The 17,257-nt window shown below is 46.1% G+C and overlaps 1 protein-coding gene across 2 annotated transcripts in view; it reads right to left on the reverse strand.

Annotated features, from left to right (window-relative positions):
- The window catches only part of SRF (serum response factor), a 65,272-nt gene that overhangs the window by 34,070 nt on the left and 13,945 nt on the right, over positions 1-17,257 (reverse strand). For both annotated transcript variants that reach the window (XM_033144933.1, XM_033144932.1), the window contains exon 2: positions 6,775-7,041. In XM_033144933.1, the coding sequence (XP_033000824.1) occupies positions 6,775-7,041 (267 nt within the window). The remainder of the gene's footprint in view (positions 1-6,774; positions 7,042-17,257) is intronic.

The raw sequence follows: 17,257 nt of genomic DNA on the forward strand, positions 1-17,257 counted from the left end.
ACAAACTGTAACCCTTCCCCCCCTTTAATTTTAAATGTATTTTAGATTTCTTGACGGATTATGATTCATATGTTCTTATATATTGGAGCAGATAAATTGAGCTAAACGAGCCTCTTCTGCGGTGAATCCCCGTTTGTGGAATGATCTCCCCAGGGAGACTAGCCTGGCACCTTCGTTACAAATATTTAATTGCCAGGCAGAAACATTCCTCTTCTCCCAGGCCTTTGGCTAATTAAACAATCTATGGCTTCTTAAACTGTTGGGAGGGTATAGTTTTGTTTGTTGTTATGATAGGTATTTTTGTGTTTTTTATGCTGTAAACCGTCCTGTGGTTCCCTCGGATAAAGGGCGGTATATAAATTTAATAAATAAATAGGTTCACTCTGATGTTTATAAGACCATAATTCTAGAGTTGGAAGGGACCCTGAGGATCATCTAGTCCAACCCCCTGCAATGCAGGAACCTTGACTAAAGCTTCCATGGCAGATGGATCCATATAATTGTGAATTCTTAGTATGTTTCCTTTCCTTTTCTTTCTCAGTTTCTGTTCCTGTCCCCCCTACATTTGCTAGAGAAGGAAACAAAATAATCCATATTAACCATTTTGCTCTATGTACTATTGGAAAACAAAGAAGAACGGCTGCAGTGATCTGTTCCTTCTCTGCCCCCAGTACAGAAATGAGGCAGGCCACCGCAAGGAGAGCAGAAGAAGAAGAAGAAGAAGAGTTTGGATTTGATATCCCGCTTTTCACTACCCGAAGGAGTCTCAAAGCGGCTAACATTCTCCTTTCCCTTCCTCCCCCACAACAAACACTCTGTGAGGTGAGTGGGGCTGAGAGACTTCAGAGAAGTGTGACTAGCCCAAGGTCACCCAGCAGCTGCATGTGGAGGAGCGGAGACACGAACCCGGTTCCCCAGATTACGAGTCTACCACTCTTAACCACTACACCACACTGGCTCTCCCAAAACTCCTCCGCCACCCTTCTCCATAGCAGGCTGGTAAATAGCTGTGCAGGCGAGTAACTTTTGCAGGCTTATTTGCAAGGCTGATTTAAGTACATGATTGCTACAGTGTATCTGAGCAGTATATCTTTGGGAACTTTCTGGATAGCTTCCCACTTTCTCCCACCATTACCCATGTTTTCACTGGTATGATGTGAATGCTTAGGATTTCAGGGATTGTAAAGGTCCTCTTACCATTTCCTACCCCATGGCTCTCACCAGAATATATCTCAAACCCTCCATTTCATTTGACCTACAATAAGGTTGCAGCTAGAGTAGAAGCATCCTTTGCATTGTTGCATACTTGGCTTTAAATCTAAACTCTAGGATTTAGAACAATGTATACAGTAATACACAGCAGATGCTTATAACCCTAGCCTCAGCCCCACTGTAGGTCAAACAGAACTGGGGTTTCAAGCTCAACCCCCTCTTTGATTTCCACTTTTCTCTTTCTCCACCTTCCAGCAGACGCTGCCCGTTGCCAAGCTGCTGTCTCCAGTTGCTATGTTATTTTGTGTGCCAGAATGTGAGTGGCGAAAAATGTTTCCATGGCAAGTTGTGCACCATCACCCAATAGGTGGATTTTGGGAAGGAGGCAGAACCCAGGTAAGCTGGTTGAATGGATGCAGTGAGATAAAGTAAGCTATATCGGAACATGGGTTTCGCTCACAGTTTTGAGCTATTATGTCCTGGTTTTTTGTGTTGTCGGGAGACATACTCCAAGTTTTCCAAAAGGGAGACACCTAACATGCATCTATAGACAAGTGGGCACAGAAAAGATGCAAATGGCTGGTGATATGCCTTTTTGAGTAAACCTTACAACGTTCTTATTTCGGTTTACTTGTTCCTTGGCAGGCCCATCATCTGTTTTAGGGGTGAGGGACCTTGGGAGCATCATCTTAAAGGTGGCACTCCATGGGGAATATAGGGACCAAAGTTCCAAAAAAGATGATGACGCTGTTTATGTATGTAACGACAGCAGCTAGGATTCTTTATGTACAAAAATAGAAAGAAGTTCCTACCGAAGAAGATTGGATACATAAAGTGAAGGACTATGCGGAATCAGCAAAGCTAACAGCTAAAATAAGAGAACCTAATGATGCTTGTGTTTTGTCGAAGAATGGAAGTCTTTCTTGGACTATTTAAAGTAATCAGTCCAGCCCTTTTGAACTTATCCTTGTTGGCTAAGATTAGTTTGGTTGTGGACCAGTCTCTAAAAGTCACCACAACTCTGTTTTGATCCTTATCAAAAGGGAAGAATTTAACGTTAGTAATATTGGCTTTCTTGGACTATTTAAAGTACTGTAATATGATAGCAAGAGGAATTTTTGCAAGCAGGATTTGAACTATGAGTAACAGAATGAATTAGAGGTTATTGTATGATGACTATGGTGTAAGAGAGAGAACATAGGATGCAGCAAGGAGGAGAAATAAAAAAAATGCCATGGAAAATGGGATGGGGAGTTGACAAAACAAAAGGAAAAATATTTATCATGTATTGGAAAGTGCATGTGATTTTTTTTTGGAAAATTTAATTAAATATAGATTGGGGGGGACAACAAACGTGGCCCTCCAGGCCTCTCTATCTGACCCTTGGAACTCTCCCCAGACACCCCCCCCCCCCACTAACCCTGCAATGCACCCTCCTTGTGGCCACACTGGAAAGTTACCCAGAAAGGAATGTGGCTCTCCTGGGATGAGGAAGTGCCCACTCTGATCTGTCTGGTCCTCCTTCGAATCCACGACAGCAACAAAAGGGGCTGCAGTGCAAGGGCAGAGCACACGCGAGGTTGCCGGTTCAAATCCTACCACCTCAAGTTAAAAGCATCGCTGGTAACAGGGAAGAGCACAGACGGACTCTGTTCCAAAAACTAAAAACCCATTCAGTCTGAAGAATTGTAGCCGGTCAACAACCACACGGAAAAAAAACAAACGGACTCTGCAAAGAGAGCACAAGTACAGGAATTGGCTCCTTATGTAACGGGCAGAGGGGGAATAAAGGCTTCCTCAAATCCCTCTTCCTTTCTCCAAAAGGTCAAGAGCAGCAAAATGCTGGCCGGAGCTTAGAACATGGGTGGGAAAGTGCGGGTGTGGGTACATTCTTTTCTGCATTGTGGAAGTTTTAGTGGGGTTCCCCCTCCCCTCCAATTGTAAAGGCAAAGATTATGACCTAATCTGCAGCACACCTCCACTGCTGAACTGTGCTAATTAGAAAACCCCAATGACCCCAAGCACAAATCCAGGAACTGGGGATATCTCCATCTCTCAGGCGGCAACTCCCTGATGGCAGGATGGCTCCCAAGTACCAGTTGCTGGGGACAGTGAGGCCACATGCCCTACATGTGAGCTCTCTATTGCACCAGGGGTCAGGTTTGTGACCCGAGGAAGCTATTACAGTAGCTTCGTTTCCTGTATCTTCCAAAATATGAAAAAGGGAAATAAATGAGAGCCAGGGATTTTCTCAAGGTTGGAAATGGACTACGGCTCAGTGGGAGAGAGCACATGCTTTTCACGTAGAGGGCCCCAGGTTCAAAACCCGGCATCTCCAGTTAAAAGGGTCGGACGGGAGGTGATGGGAAAGACCTCTGCTCCAATCTGTGCAGAGCTTCTGTCAATTGAGAATATGCAACACTTAGCCGAGGGATAGCTCAGTTGGTACAGCATGAAACTCTTAATCTCAGGGTCATGGGTTTGAGCCCCACGCTGTGCATAGGAGTCCTGCATTGCAAGGGGGGTTGGACTAGATGACCCTCGTGGTCCCTACCAACTACGATTCTGTGAAATGGACCAATGGCACCTTCAGTGAAAAATATCAGCAGGCAGCAGATGACGGGAAAGGCCTCTGCAAGAGCCCTTGCAGGGTAGCTGCTGACCAGAGCAGTCAAAAATGGCAAAGAGATAAAACCGTCTGACCTGGCCCTAGGCAGTTTCCTATGTGGCAGGACATCTGCCTTGCATGCAGAAGGTTCAAACCCTGGCAATTCAATAGAGGGGTGGGAAAGGCCGGTCTGAAACTCTGGAGAGCCACTGATAATGCTGAGCTAGGTGCACTGACAGCTTCACTAGAAGGCAGCTAGCTTCCTATGTGGTGGAAGGGGCTTCCAAACCCCTGGGTAGCAAAGAGGGAGAGAGCCAGCAAATCTGTGGCTGAATCCTACCCTCAACTCACCAGGTAGGCTCAAGCAAAACACTCTCTTCTCAGCCTGAACCTTTTCATCTGCACTTGGAGGGGGGGGGCACAGCAACAATGCCACTGACATTACAGGATTGTTGTAAGGTTCAGAGGATTGTTGACTTGGTCAGCCACACCTGGAGCCCTGTGTCCAGTTCCGGGCACCACAATTTAAGGAGGATACTGACATGCTGGAACATGCGCAGAGGAAGGCAGCCAAGCTTTATAAGGAACGGTTGAGAGAGTTGGGGATGTTTAGCGTGGGAAAGAGGAGACAGAGAGGAGATACGATAGCCATCTTCAAATATCTAAAGGGCTGTCAAATGGAAGATGGAGCAAACGTGTTTTCTCCTTTGGAGGGTAGGACTCGAACCAGTGGCTTCAAGTTACAAGAAAGGAGATTCCGAGCAAACATCAGGAAGAACTTTCGGACAGTAAGAGCTGTTCGACAGTGGAACAGTCTCCCTTGGGAGGTTGTGGACTCTCCATCATTGGAGGTTTTTAAGCAGAGGCTGGATCTGTCATGGATGCTTTAGTTGAGATTCCTGCACTGCAGGGGGTTGGACTAAAAGACCCTGGGGTCCCTTTCCCAATTCTACAATTCTGTATTTTCTGAGATGCATGTATGTGCATGAAGAACTCTGGCGTCTCAAGAAGGTGCTATATAAAAGCAGAGTAAAGTCATACAGATAGCAGCCTAAGACCTTTTAAGCTTCCTGGGGGAAGGGGAGCAATTGTTCCATATTATCAGCGCTGTCGCTGCCTTTACTGATACGATGGCTGCTGAGAAGCGAGCTGTGAGTTAAGCCAGCAGAGGAGCTGGTTGGAGACAGAGAGGGAGAGAAGGAATAGTCTGTTCAGCCAAGTGCTTCAATTCCCCGTGTCCTCCCTGCCCCCTTCCAAAACAGCACCAAAGCAAGAGACAGCTGCAGCTTATAAGGAATGTGAGGGGCCCAGCCAGGGACTCCGGGGAAGGAAACCGGGCCTTATATGGCCACGGAGGCAGAATCAAATTTTTATCAATGAGCGCGAGCAGAGAGACGCCCAAGGAGAGATAACCGAAAAGCAGGGCTCCTCGGCGAGGGGCACGGGGTGGCCGGGGGGGGGGGGACAAGCAGCACATGTCGCTCTGCACCCCCTCAACCCACCCCACGGATCTCCCATCCAGGATCTTGCAGCCGAGGGCAAGGCGAGGCTCAGCCCTGCTTCCACTTCGGCAGAGCTCCAGCAGAGTTGACAGGGCACAACTACTCAAGTCCCGGGGAAGGAGGGAGGAGGAGGTAAGGGAGAGACAACTGAACGCTAGAAGTCACGCTATATATGAATCTTTACAGCCAAAAGGAGGCTCGGCCCATAGACCTGCCAACACCACAGATTACCGAAGCCAGAATAATAATGCTAATAATACTAATAACAATACGGAGGGCTTTGATTCTCTGAAGCCTTATTCCATGGAGGCTGCAGAGTTTGGGACTTTTTAGTTTATAGAAAAGGCAAGTAAAGAGGCACAATGGAAGCTTATGAAATTATGCATGGCATGGTGGGCAGTGGATACAGGAATGGATTTCTCCCTCTCTTGTAACAAGGGGACTGGTGAGCATCTATTGAAGCTGAACGTTGCAAGGTTTTAAAAAGTACTTCTTCGTGCAGCAAGTGGTTGAACTATGGAACTCACTCCCATAGGAAGCGGGGATGGCCACCAACTTGGATGGTCTAATAATAATAATAATTTATTTCTATGCTGCCCATCTGACTGAGCTGCCCCAGCTACTTCTGGCAGCTCCCAAAAGAATATGAAAAACATGATAAAACATCAAACATTAAAAATTTCCCTAACCTGGGATGCCTTCAGATGTTTTCTAAAAGTCAGATAGTCGTCTATTTCCTTAACATCTGACGGGAGAGCGTTCCACAGGGAGGGTGCCGCTAACGAGAAGGCCCTCTGCCTGGTTCCCTATAGCTTCACTTCTTGCAATGAGGGAACTGCCAGAAGGCCCTCGGAGCTGGACCTCAGTGTCCAGACTGGACAAGGTGGGTGGAGATGCTCCTTCAGTTCAAAGAAGACTGGACCAACTCATGGAGGATAAAGGCTATCTGCAGCTACTAGCCACAATGGCTGGGCACTGCCTCTGCAGCCAGCAGGAAAATGCCTCTGAATGCCGGCTGCTGGGAATCGCAGGTGGACAGAGTGTAGCTGGTGCTCATGTCCTGCTTTTGCAGGCTTCCCACTGGCACCTGGGCGGCCAGAAGAGGATGCTGAACTGGATGGGCCACTGACCTGATCCAGCAGGTTCTTAAATCATTCACACACACAGGGGTGAGTGGCTCTTTCCATGTGGGAGGCTTGAACCTCTGCCGGACGGGCAGAGTCTCTTGCGTGCACACACACACACACACACACACACAGAGAGAGAGAGTAGACCCACCCAACAAGCTTGAAATCTGCCCACCTATGCTCTGTAGTCCTCCCAGGTAAGCCTTCTCCAAGGTAGAAGGCGAGGTTGCAAGCACAAAGCTTCTTCCCTCCCCAGAGACCTGTAGGAAGAATTCTGCCCCCCCTCCAAGCCCTCTACAGCACAAAAAAGGGAGGGTGTCTATACCTTTGTTTCTCCACTGCTATCTGACTCGGACACCTGATAAGTGAGGTCCGTCTCCTCAAAGCCCGTAGCGCTCATGCGCTGATCAGTGGTTGGGTCTGACCGAGGAGGAGAGTCAGGAGAGTTCAAGCATGTCTGGATCAGCGCTTTCCCCGTCTCGCTGGTGATCATGGGCTGCAGCTTCCGCGTGGCGAACGTGTAGACGTGGCCCGTCTCGCTGGCCACGAGCAGCAACACCTGAGTGCCCGTTAAGGTGGAGAGTTCGTAGGCCTGCGGGGTAGAGAGGAAAAGGGGGGAGGGTCAACAACGAGGCATGGACCTTCGCAAGACCCTGGTTCCCAAGGAAAGGGAGCCCAACCTCTTGCGAGAGGATGTCACTTGGTTTTAGCGGTATTCACAAATGGGGAAAAGCCAGCTTTACACATGTGGTCTATTGTTGGAGTCCGCCTTCTAGAAGATTTGCCAATGCCCACATTGAGATCCAACGCAGTTCTGCACAATTTGCTACCTTCCCAATGCTTCTTTGAAATAGCAAGCTACTAGCCATGATGGTTTTGCTCTCTGGCTGTAGTCAAGAGCATGGGTAGGCAAAATAAGGCCAGGGGGCCGGATCCGGTACAATCGCCTTTTAAATCCGGCCCACGGACGGTCTGGGAATCAGCCTGTTTTTACATAAGTAGAATGTGTCCTTTTATTTAAAATGCACCTCTGGGTTATTTGTGGGGCATTGAGATTCGTTCATCCCCCCCAAAATATATATATATATAGTCCGGCCCCCCACAAGGTCTGAGGGATAGTGGACCGGCCCCCTGCTGAAAAAGTTTGCTGACCCCTGGTCAAGAGGAAGCAATGCTTCTGAATACCGGCTGCTGGAAACCACACGAGGGGAGAGGGCTCTTGCGCTCGAATCCTGCTTGCTGGTTTCCCCACTGTGAGAACAGGGTTCTGGACCAGATGGGCCTCTGGCCCGATCCAGCAGGGATCCTTTCCTCATGTTCTTGCTCTTTGGAACAGTTTTCCAAAACATTTCCAGGGGACGCATGTACTAAACACCCTTAGCCCCAGCGGCAAAAGGGGTAAAGAGACTGGCTTGCTTTGTGAGCACATACCCTCTGCTATCATCAAGAAGACACCAAGAAAGCATTATCTGTGGGCATCCTTCCTACACATCCAATCAAAGCCCTGGGTATAGATGTGTTAGTATTTTTGCTACCTGTCAATGATCAAAGCTGTGTGTACTCCGCAATTAAGAGAAGGTCCGTAGCACAGTGTTAGAGCAACTGCTTTGCATGCAGAAGATCCCAATTTCAAATACCTGCAATCTCCAGGTGGGGCTGGGACAGACGCTTTTGTGGAAATCTGGAGAGCTGGCTTCCAGAGACAATACAGGGTTAATACAGGGTTAAGGCAGCTTGCTACACTTGTTCTGGGCTCCAGAGAATTTTCATTTAAAACAAAATATAATTGTAGAATTGTAGAGCTGAAAGGGATCCTAAGGATCCTCTAGTCTAGTCCAACCGCCTGCAATTCTCCCCATATGGGGATTGAACCTGCAACCCTGGCATTATCAGCACCACACCCTAACCAACTGAGCTATCCAGAAGTTGGGTTGAGGAGTTATGCTTGAAAGGGACTGGAAACAGACAATTGAGCATTGTTCGAAGCCAGACATGACCATATTATACACCAGGGGTCAGCAAACTTTTTCAGCAGGGGGAGGTCCACTATCCCTCAGACCTTGTGAGGGGCCGGACTATATTCTGAAAAAAATAAATAAATGAACGAATTCCTATGCCCCGCAAATAACCCAGAGATGGATTTTAAATTCAGTTGCGTTCTTTCCCAAACATAATAATAATAACAACAACAACAACAACAACAACAACAATAATAACCTTCTATCTGTTTGTAACCTATTTTTTAATCCTCCTTTTCCCGTGCAGGTCTCTCTACTCAGTCTGTTAAGATTTCGTAATTAGGACAGTATTTCTCCATGTATTCTTTTAATCCTTCCCAATCTTTAATTAAATCTTTATTTGTGCGTCCTCTAATATTAGCTGTGATTTTGGCTGTTTCAACAAATTCAAGGAGCTTTTCCCTCCATTCTGCTATGGTTGGTAAATTTCCCCCTTTCCAATTCTTAGCAATCAGCAATCTTGCTGCTGCTGTTGCGTATAATAGTATATTTATTTTATTTTTGGGTATACCATCTGGGATTAATCCTATCAAAAATAAATCTGGTTTTTTGTCAAAATTTATTTTTAAGATCTTCTTTAAATGTTCAAATACTTCATTCCAGAAGGATTTTATTTTTTGGCATTCCCACCATACATGGAGAAAAGTACCTGTCTCCTTTTCACATCTCCAACACAGTTTTGATTGACTCTTATAGATCTTTGCGATTTTCTCCGGTGTCATGTACCAACGATAGAACATTTTTATCATGTTTTCTCTAATCGTGGAACATGCAGTAAAGTTCATGGTACTCTTCCACAGCTTTCCCCATTTATCTAATTCTATAATTCTATAAGCCTGTTTGATTTGAGGTAATGGTCTCATTTAAAACTACTTTTAATCTATTTGATAGAATATCAGCATAGATCTTATAATCATTATTGAGTAGGGAGATTGTGGGGGGCCGGACTATATTCTGAAAAAAATAAATAAATGAACGAATTCCTATGCATCGCAAATAACCAAGAGATGGAATTTAAATAAAAGCACACATTCTACTCATGTAAAAACACCAGGCAGGCCCCACAAATAACCCAGAGATGCATTTTAAATAAAAGGACACATTCTACTCCTGTAAAATCACGCTGATTCCTGGACTGTCTGTGGACCGGATTTAGAAGGCAATTGGGCCGGATCTGGCCCCCGGGCCTTAGTTTGCCTACCCATGTTATACACCTTCTAGCAACTATTGGCTGCTGCACAATGTGGAATGGTCAGGAATGGTCAAAGCATAGGACTTTGGAGGGAAGGCGTCCACTTTGCTTTTCACTAGAAGAATCCTGAAGCTCACTAACCAGACCCAGGTGCAAAACAGCGGCCTGGAGACACAGCAAACTGGGGGTGGCTTGAGCCAATTACCTAATGCAACAGCCCTACTGAATCAGGCCTAAGTAGTCCAGCATCCTCCACCCTGACCCCTTTTCTAGCCTTCTTTCTCAGCTACAAAGCCTGAAATACGAAGACAGCATCATATTCACTCTGCAACAAGGGAGGGAGGGGGACACGAAAGCTTAAAAATAGAGAGCACATCCTGTCAAAAGACAAGGGTGATGACTGCCCAATCTGATAGAAAGGTTATAGAGGAGAAGATGAGTGAGGAGTCGGTCCTATGACACCAAACAACAACGATAATGGTCCAGGGCTCCTGCAGCAGGACTCTACAACCAAAACCGAAAGCTTTCCATTTTACCAAGGGAACATCCACACCAGATGTTTAAAGCAGTGTGATACCACTTTAAACCGTTGTGGCTTCCCCCAAAGAATCCTGGGAGATGTAGTTCGTTAAGGGTGCCGAGAGTTGCTGTGAGACGCGCGTTCCCCTCTGAGAGTTACAATTCCCAGATTTTCCTGTGAAGGAGGATTGGCTGTTAAAACCACTAGGACAGGCATAGGCAACCTTCGGCTCTCCAGATGTTTTGGCCTACAACTCCCATGATCCCTAGCTAACAGGACCAGTGGTCAGGGATGATGGGAATTGTAGTCCGAAACATCTGGAGAGCCGAAGGTTGCCTATGCCTGCACTAGGACAACTGTAGCTCTGTGAAGGGAACAGGGTTCTCCTCACGACTCTCAGCGCCCTTAACCACCGACAGCTCCCAGAATCCTTTGTGAGAAGAGGCCCACTCTGTTTAAAGCAGCATTGTACGTATGGTGCAAATGCGGCCGAGGGAAGCACAAACTCATCTTCCCCCACTTGCAACGAGCCGGGCGCCTTTTATCAGGCGTCTGCTAAATGTGTCGCTTTTATCTGCGGCACTCATTGCTCTTTCTGCCAGCACCACGCCAGCTTCACAAACATGGCAATTCAGGGGTGAGCTAGCTCCTCCAAGGCCTAGCCGGCTGGCCTGCCTCCCTCATTAATGAGTCCTTCAAAACACAAAGGCCAGCTCTCTTACCAAGAACAACTTAGGGGGTATGAGTGGGAGCCTACTTTGGCAAACAGCCACCCAACAAGCAATGCAAACATAGGGATATTGGAAGCCAGCTTCAAATTAGCAGGTCAGACTACCTGTCCATCTAGCCTGCTCTGACTGGCAGCAGCTCCCCAAGGTCTCAGGCAGAGGCCTTTCCATCACCTGAAATCTGAACCAGAGTCCAAGTCCAACAAACTCTCCACTTGATAGGCATAGAACAAGGGTCAGCAACCTTTTTCAGCTGTGGGCCAGTCCACCATACCTCAGACCACTATATTTTGAAGGAAAAAAATGAACGAATTCCTATGCCCCACAAATAACCCAGAGATGCATTTTAAGTAAAAGCACACATTCTACTCATGTAAAAACACCAGGCAGGCCCCACAAATAACCCAGAGATGCATTTTAAATAAAAGGACACATTATATTCATGTAAAAACATGCTGATTCCCGGACCATCCGCGGACCGGATTGAGAAGGCGATTTGGCCGCATCCGGCCCACGGGCCTTAGGTTGCCTACCCCTGGCATAGAAGCTCTTGCACCTCTCAAAAAAGGGTGTTCCTATATGCTACAACAGCAACAAGAATGTTAATCTTGGGAGCCAATGTGGTGTAGTGGTTAAGAGCGGTAGTCTCATAATCTGGTGAACCGGGTTCGCATCTCTGCTCCTCCACATGCAGCTGCAGGGTGATCTTGGGCTAGTCAAACTTCTTTGAAGTCTCTCAGCCCCACTCACCTCACAGAGTGTTTGTTGTGGGGGAGGAAGGGAAAGGAGAATGTGAGCCGCTTTGAGACTCTCCTTAGGGTAGTGATAAAGCGGAATATCAAATCCAAACTCTTCTTCTAATCACTAGAAATCAGAAGGGGGACAGGATACCAACAAAGGAAGAATGGCAAACTAAATTGTATTTGGAATTGGCAAGAATAACAGAGGCAATTAGGAACCAACCAAACCAAAAATTCAAAAAGGAGTGGGAATGTGTAAAAGATTTATCTGGGAAAACACTGTTCTCAAATAAAATCCCTGATACGTTTCGACTAAATTTTGCAAAGTAAAGATCAGATAGATAAGACATATCAGATATGTCCAACAGGTCGATCGCGATCCACTGGTAGATCCCTGGGAGGTTTTGGTAGATCGCAGTCGATCCCTGGGTCCCTTTCCATTGGTAAATTAGTATCTGGCCCCACCCCCTGAGATATATTATGTATTAGAAAGGCAATAAGGAAAAACAACACAGTTGAAAAGAGAAAGACGACAGAAAAAACTGCACTGAGGTGGTGGGAAGTCACTTGTGTAGAAATATTGTTATTGTTTGATTTTTTTAAAATATGTGTACAATATATGTTAAAGAGTGAATGGAATATGTATATGAATAACCAATTTAAAACTCAATATACATCAATTTTTAAAAAGAAGAAGCTTTTGCACCTCTCCAACCAGAAGACTAAACAAGCAACTGCTCTACTGGCTTGTCCATCACTTCCATTTTATGTTTTCTGTATACCTTCCAAGAAACCTCTTTTCAGGGTTTGGATTCAAGTCCCACTTTTGCCATAATATGTAGTCTTGAGTGAGGCACTCCGAACCAGCCCTGCCACTTCACCTGAACTCTGAGTTCTGAAGAGGGTAAATGAGAACCATAAACACCTTTTTTGCAAATTAAAATGGAAGTACCAAAGATTTGTTAATGTTTTGCAACTGCACTCTTTATCTTTTTGTAATAAAATGTTAAGCAAAATAAATATTTCATTTAAATATACCTGATTGTAGCTGAGATGCACTATTTCTTCAAACATGGCAAAATTAAGTACAGTATGCTCTAATTCCAAGGTAGAAGCTTCTCATACCTCTGTTGGAACAGGGTGCAAGTCAAACCTGTTACAATCAACAGGAGTTGCTTACCGCCTTCTGTAGGTGGGTGAACTGCACTCAAGAGCACTTTCTTCTTCCTCTTAAACACAGCCACATCACTAACCAAGCAAGCTGGCAGCTAGAAACCTGGAGGCAGCTTGCTCAAGCATGGCAATTCCATTTGGATAGCAGGAGTGGAGAGAACCAATCCTTAAACTGGGGATAATTCAACAAGAGATTCGGGGGGACGGACATTAAATATGCAAGTAGAGAGGTACAGTCGTACCTCGGGTTATGCACTTAATTGGTTGCGGGTCGCTGTACATAACCCAAAACGTACGTAACCGAAAAAACGCGCTTTGCGCATGCGCGAAGCACACAGACCGCTTCTGCGCATGCGCAAATCGCGCACGCGGCAGGTTACACTTCCGGGTTACGGGAGTTTGTATCCCAAAAAGTACACAACCCGAGCTACGACTGTATAAGGATCATGAAGAATAGCTTTCCCCCCAAACTATTTATGTCAGCCATGATCAGGGGTCAGCAAACTTTTCCAGCAGGGGGCAGGTCCACTGTCCCTCAGACCTTGTGGGGGGCCGGACTATTATTATTTGGGGGGGGGGGAGAAAAAAAGAAGGAATTCCTATGCCCCACAAATAACCCAGAGATGCATTTTAAATAAAAGGACACATTCTACTCATGTAAAAACACACTGATTCCAGAACTGTCTGCAGGCCAGATTTAGAAGGTGATGGGGGGGCTAGACCCCCGGGCCTTAGTTTGCCTACCAATGGCCATGATCAACCTGGTGTCTTCCAGATGTTGTTGGGCTTCCAACCCCCATCAGCTCCAGCCAGCATGGCTCAAGGATTATGGGAACTGTAGTCCAAAACATCTGAAGGACATCAAGCTGATTCGAGTGAAGAGATAGGCCTATGAGCACACACTTGTTCATTTTCACACACAGGTATTTCCAAGTTGTTGCTTACTCTGAATAGTCCCATATATTAATCCTAAAGATGCCCATCTTTACCCCAGGCCCTTCAACAATTAAGGCATTTTTTCTGGGACCCACCTCTTCTGCTTTGGTTAATCTAAACTCTGCTGCTTTTGCTTGGAATTGTATTACTTGTTTCTGCAATTGCGCATAAAATGTTTATTTCTTTTACTTGTTTTTGATTGCATTGCTGTAAATCTTACAAACAAGCAAACCCATTCGTGGACAGTTTGAAAAACTAAGGGAATTTCTGCATCGAGAACTTCAGGTGGATTTGTTCAAACTTTACAACTGTTGTTTGTGCTTTGTTTCTTGTTACTACAGTGGCTGAATATGTCTCATCCAAAGTTATGGGAGAATTCAACAGCAGGTTTGTGGAAGATCCTATTCCTGACACGCCCAGTTTAAAATGGTCGGGTACCAGGTGGCGACAAAGCCCTCTGTCGCTGCCAGTCAGAGTAGACAATACTGAGCTAGCTGGAACAATGGCTCGATTCAGCAAAATGCACTGCCGTATGTTCAATGATGTTATATTGCTCCATAACCCAGTATACATTTAAAATATAATGAAAGGCATTGTGGTATTATGAACAATGTATTTTCGTAGACTGCCTAGTAGGTTTCTTACCATCAAGCAGTACACAAATTCTGATTAAAAGGTACGAGTGAAAGCTTTGATTCAGTCAACTGGCAGAGCAATTAACTGCAGCATTTGTTGGCTGGGGCCAAACACTCTGGGTGTGCACAGTGGCGTCGCGAGGGGGGGCGATGAGGGCGGGCCACCCCGGGTTCCAGGGGAGGGGGGGTGACACTTGGGCCAGCCCCGCCAGCGGGCCCCGAGCAAGACGTGAAATGAGGCAGCCTTGCCCCGCAGCCTGCTCGCAAGCTGCGGAGTGAGGCCGCTCCGCCCCGTGGCCCGCCTGCCCGCCGGAGCCATTATGGGTCTGCCCCGCCCCTGCTGCTCAAGCCGCCGTGGAAGCAGCACCACCGGCCCAGACGAGTATGCAGGCGCGAAATGATCGCGCACGGCAGCCCCACAAGCCGCCTTTTCACTCGGTGGGCTCGCAAATTCGCCACGGAAGCAGCAGCGCTGGCCCAGACGGAGTGCGCATGCTCAACATTTCGCACATGCGTACTCCGTCCTGACGTTGCGTCATGACATCATGACACAACGTCACAATGCCCTGCCCCCAGGGGGTGCCTCTGCCCCACCCCGGGTAGCGAGGAGGCTTCCTCCACTTCTGGGTGTGCAGAAGCCCGAGTGAAGGGTGTGGGCTTGGGGAGTTTCAAGGCCCAGACAAAGAGGCCTGGAGGGGTGCATTTGGCCCTGGACCCAAGGTTCCCCACCACTGCTCTAATCGGTTGACAGCCATAATCATAGGGTAGTATTCAATGCTAAGAGAAGACCCACTAAACTTAATGGACCCAACTTAGTAATGTTCATTAGTTTCAGTTGCTCCAGGCATAGTTTAATACAGGTTTCCTCAACCTCGGCCCTCCGGATGTTTTTGGCCTACAACTCCCATGATCCCTAGCTAGCAGGACCAGTGGTCAGGGATGATGGGAATTGTAGTCTCAAAACATCTGGAGGGCCGAGGTTGAGGACTCCTGGTTTAATACCACCCAAAGCATGTAGCAGTGCCTCTTGCCGGTCAGTCCCAGTTTTGAAGCTCTGATGTTAAGAAAGCCAAAACAAAACATGGGCAAAGACTGCCTTGTTTTTAATCTATGTACAATGCTTTGTCAAAATTAAGTGCCTTGTCCTTTTTTTACTCAATATGGTGTGAATTCCTCTGCTATGCTAACTCAATTGAACAGCCCACTACACCACCTGTACTACAAACAAGTAGGTATGTGGAGAGGTTTTACTAAGAACTGAACTGACCCACAATTTTCTTCTCATATCTGACAACTGAATGAGGCATTGTATTTCCAGTAGTTTCTTGGGTTTGTTTTTTTTACCCCTCCTCTTTATCTGTTTTATTTTTCTACTTTCACATTCCTTTTTATTTGCCATATCCTTTATTTTTATTGTATTCTGTATGTGTTTATGTCAATAAAGTTTTGATTTTTTAATGGAAAAAAATTAGCTGCGTTTTAGTAGGCACATGATAACATTCTCAACTTATCAGAATACATGCTGTAACTAACAAAATACCTTATTTACAATTTCCTAACAAGTCAGATAATTGGAGGATTTCCAAGGCAGGTAACTGCCCAAGTGAACCGGCGCATAGTTACGAGTTTAGCCTCCTGGAAACACAGACTGGTACTAGATTCTGCTCACTTGTGAGCAAACATGTTCTAGTTATTCAATGGTTTCTTATTTGTTACTTCCTTCCTCTATGAAACAAACTGAACGAGTGGCAAACCTGACTGGACTAAGCAAAGACCCACAGAGAAGCAAGCTGGATTAAAATGAGGCGTCTCATAAAGGGCGCAGTTAGCAAAACTTTAAATTCAATCGGGCTAAAACCCAACAACTTAACACAAGAATCTCCATGTGGTGGGATTTAAATCCAAACACCTTGGTTTAATTGCACGTTGAGTGTGTGTAAAACATTTTGCTATATTATAAAGGGGTGGGAAATCAACTATACATAAATTCCTACTTTTGCCAATTATCCTGGTACTGCAGACAAAGTATATTTGCATTGTCAAAGTACCTGCAGCATCTTTTCTGACCCTTCCAGGCGGCCAAAGCCACACTCAGTAAAACTCCAAAGACCCAAGCATCTTTCAAATGTGCTGCAAGGCCTTGTTCGTTAGGTGGGTTTTCATAATGACCAATGACAATCTGGAGGAGGTGGGGAGTTGGAACATTTTTAAGGGTTTTGTTTCGACTTTAGTTCCCTTTTCTACAACAGGGCATTCTGTTCCAATCCCACAGCCCACCCTGGAGAACGGGGATTCCCTTTCAGCCCATACTATCGCAGAGTTCAAACTGAACTAGGCCCCAGGAGCCCAGTTGCAACAACAGAGGCTTTTGTGGGGACACTCTGGGGCTGAGGAACAGGACCCTCCCCACTTCCTCCCCAACTCCCAAGCCCGGCAGCAATCTGGACCACACAACTTATCCCTCAGATAATTGCTTCCTCCATCCAAGTCCCTTCCCCTGCCAGTTCCAGTAACCTAGCATCCACAGGAGTAAACTAAAAAGTCAGCTAAGGTGCCAAGGTTTTTTGGGGTGGGCAGATGCCAAAAAGGACAGGCCTCTTGCACCACTACTGATGGTGCCGAAAAGGAAATTTCAGTGCACAGCTATTAAAAGGACAAGAACTCTGACCTTTTCTTTAAAAAAGAAGATATTTTAATTGACTTTAAGAACTCTGTCCATTTCTGCATCTAGTGACTATTATGCACACATTTTAGCATTTCCTCTCATTGCATCTAAAAAATTTTCCCCCTATTATTTTCTAAGGTTTGCACTGTTTATACCAGCCTTCCCCAACCTAGTGCCTCTAGATGTTGCTGGACTATAATT

The sequence above is a fragment of the Lacerta agilis genome, chromosome 3 (assembly GCF_009819535.1).
Source record: "Lacerta agilis isolate rLacAgi1 chromosome 3, rLacAgi1.pri, whole genome shotgun sequence".
NCBI lineage: Eukaryota > Metazoa > Chordata > Lepidosauria > Squamata > Lacertidae > Lacerta > Lacerta agilis.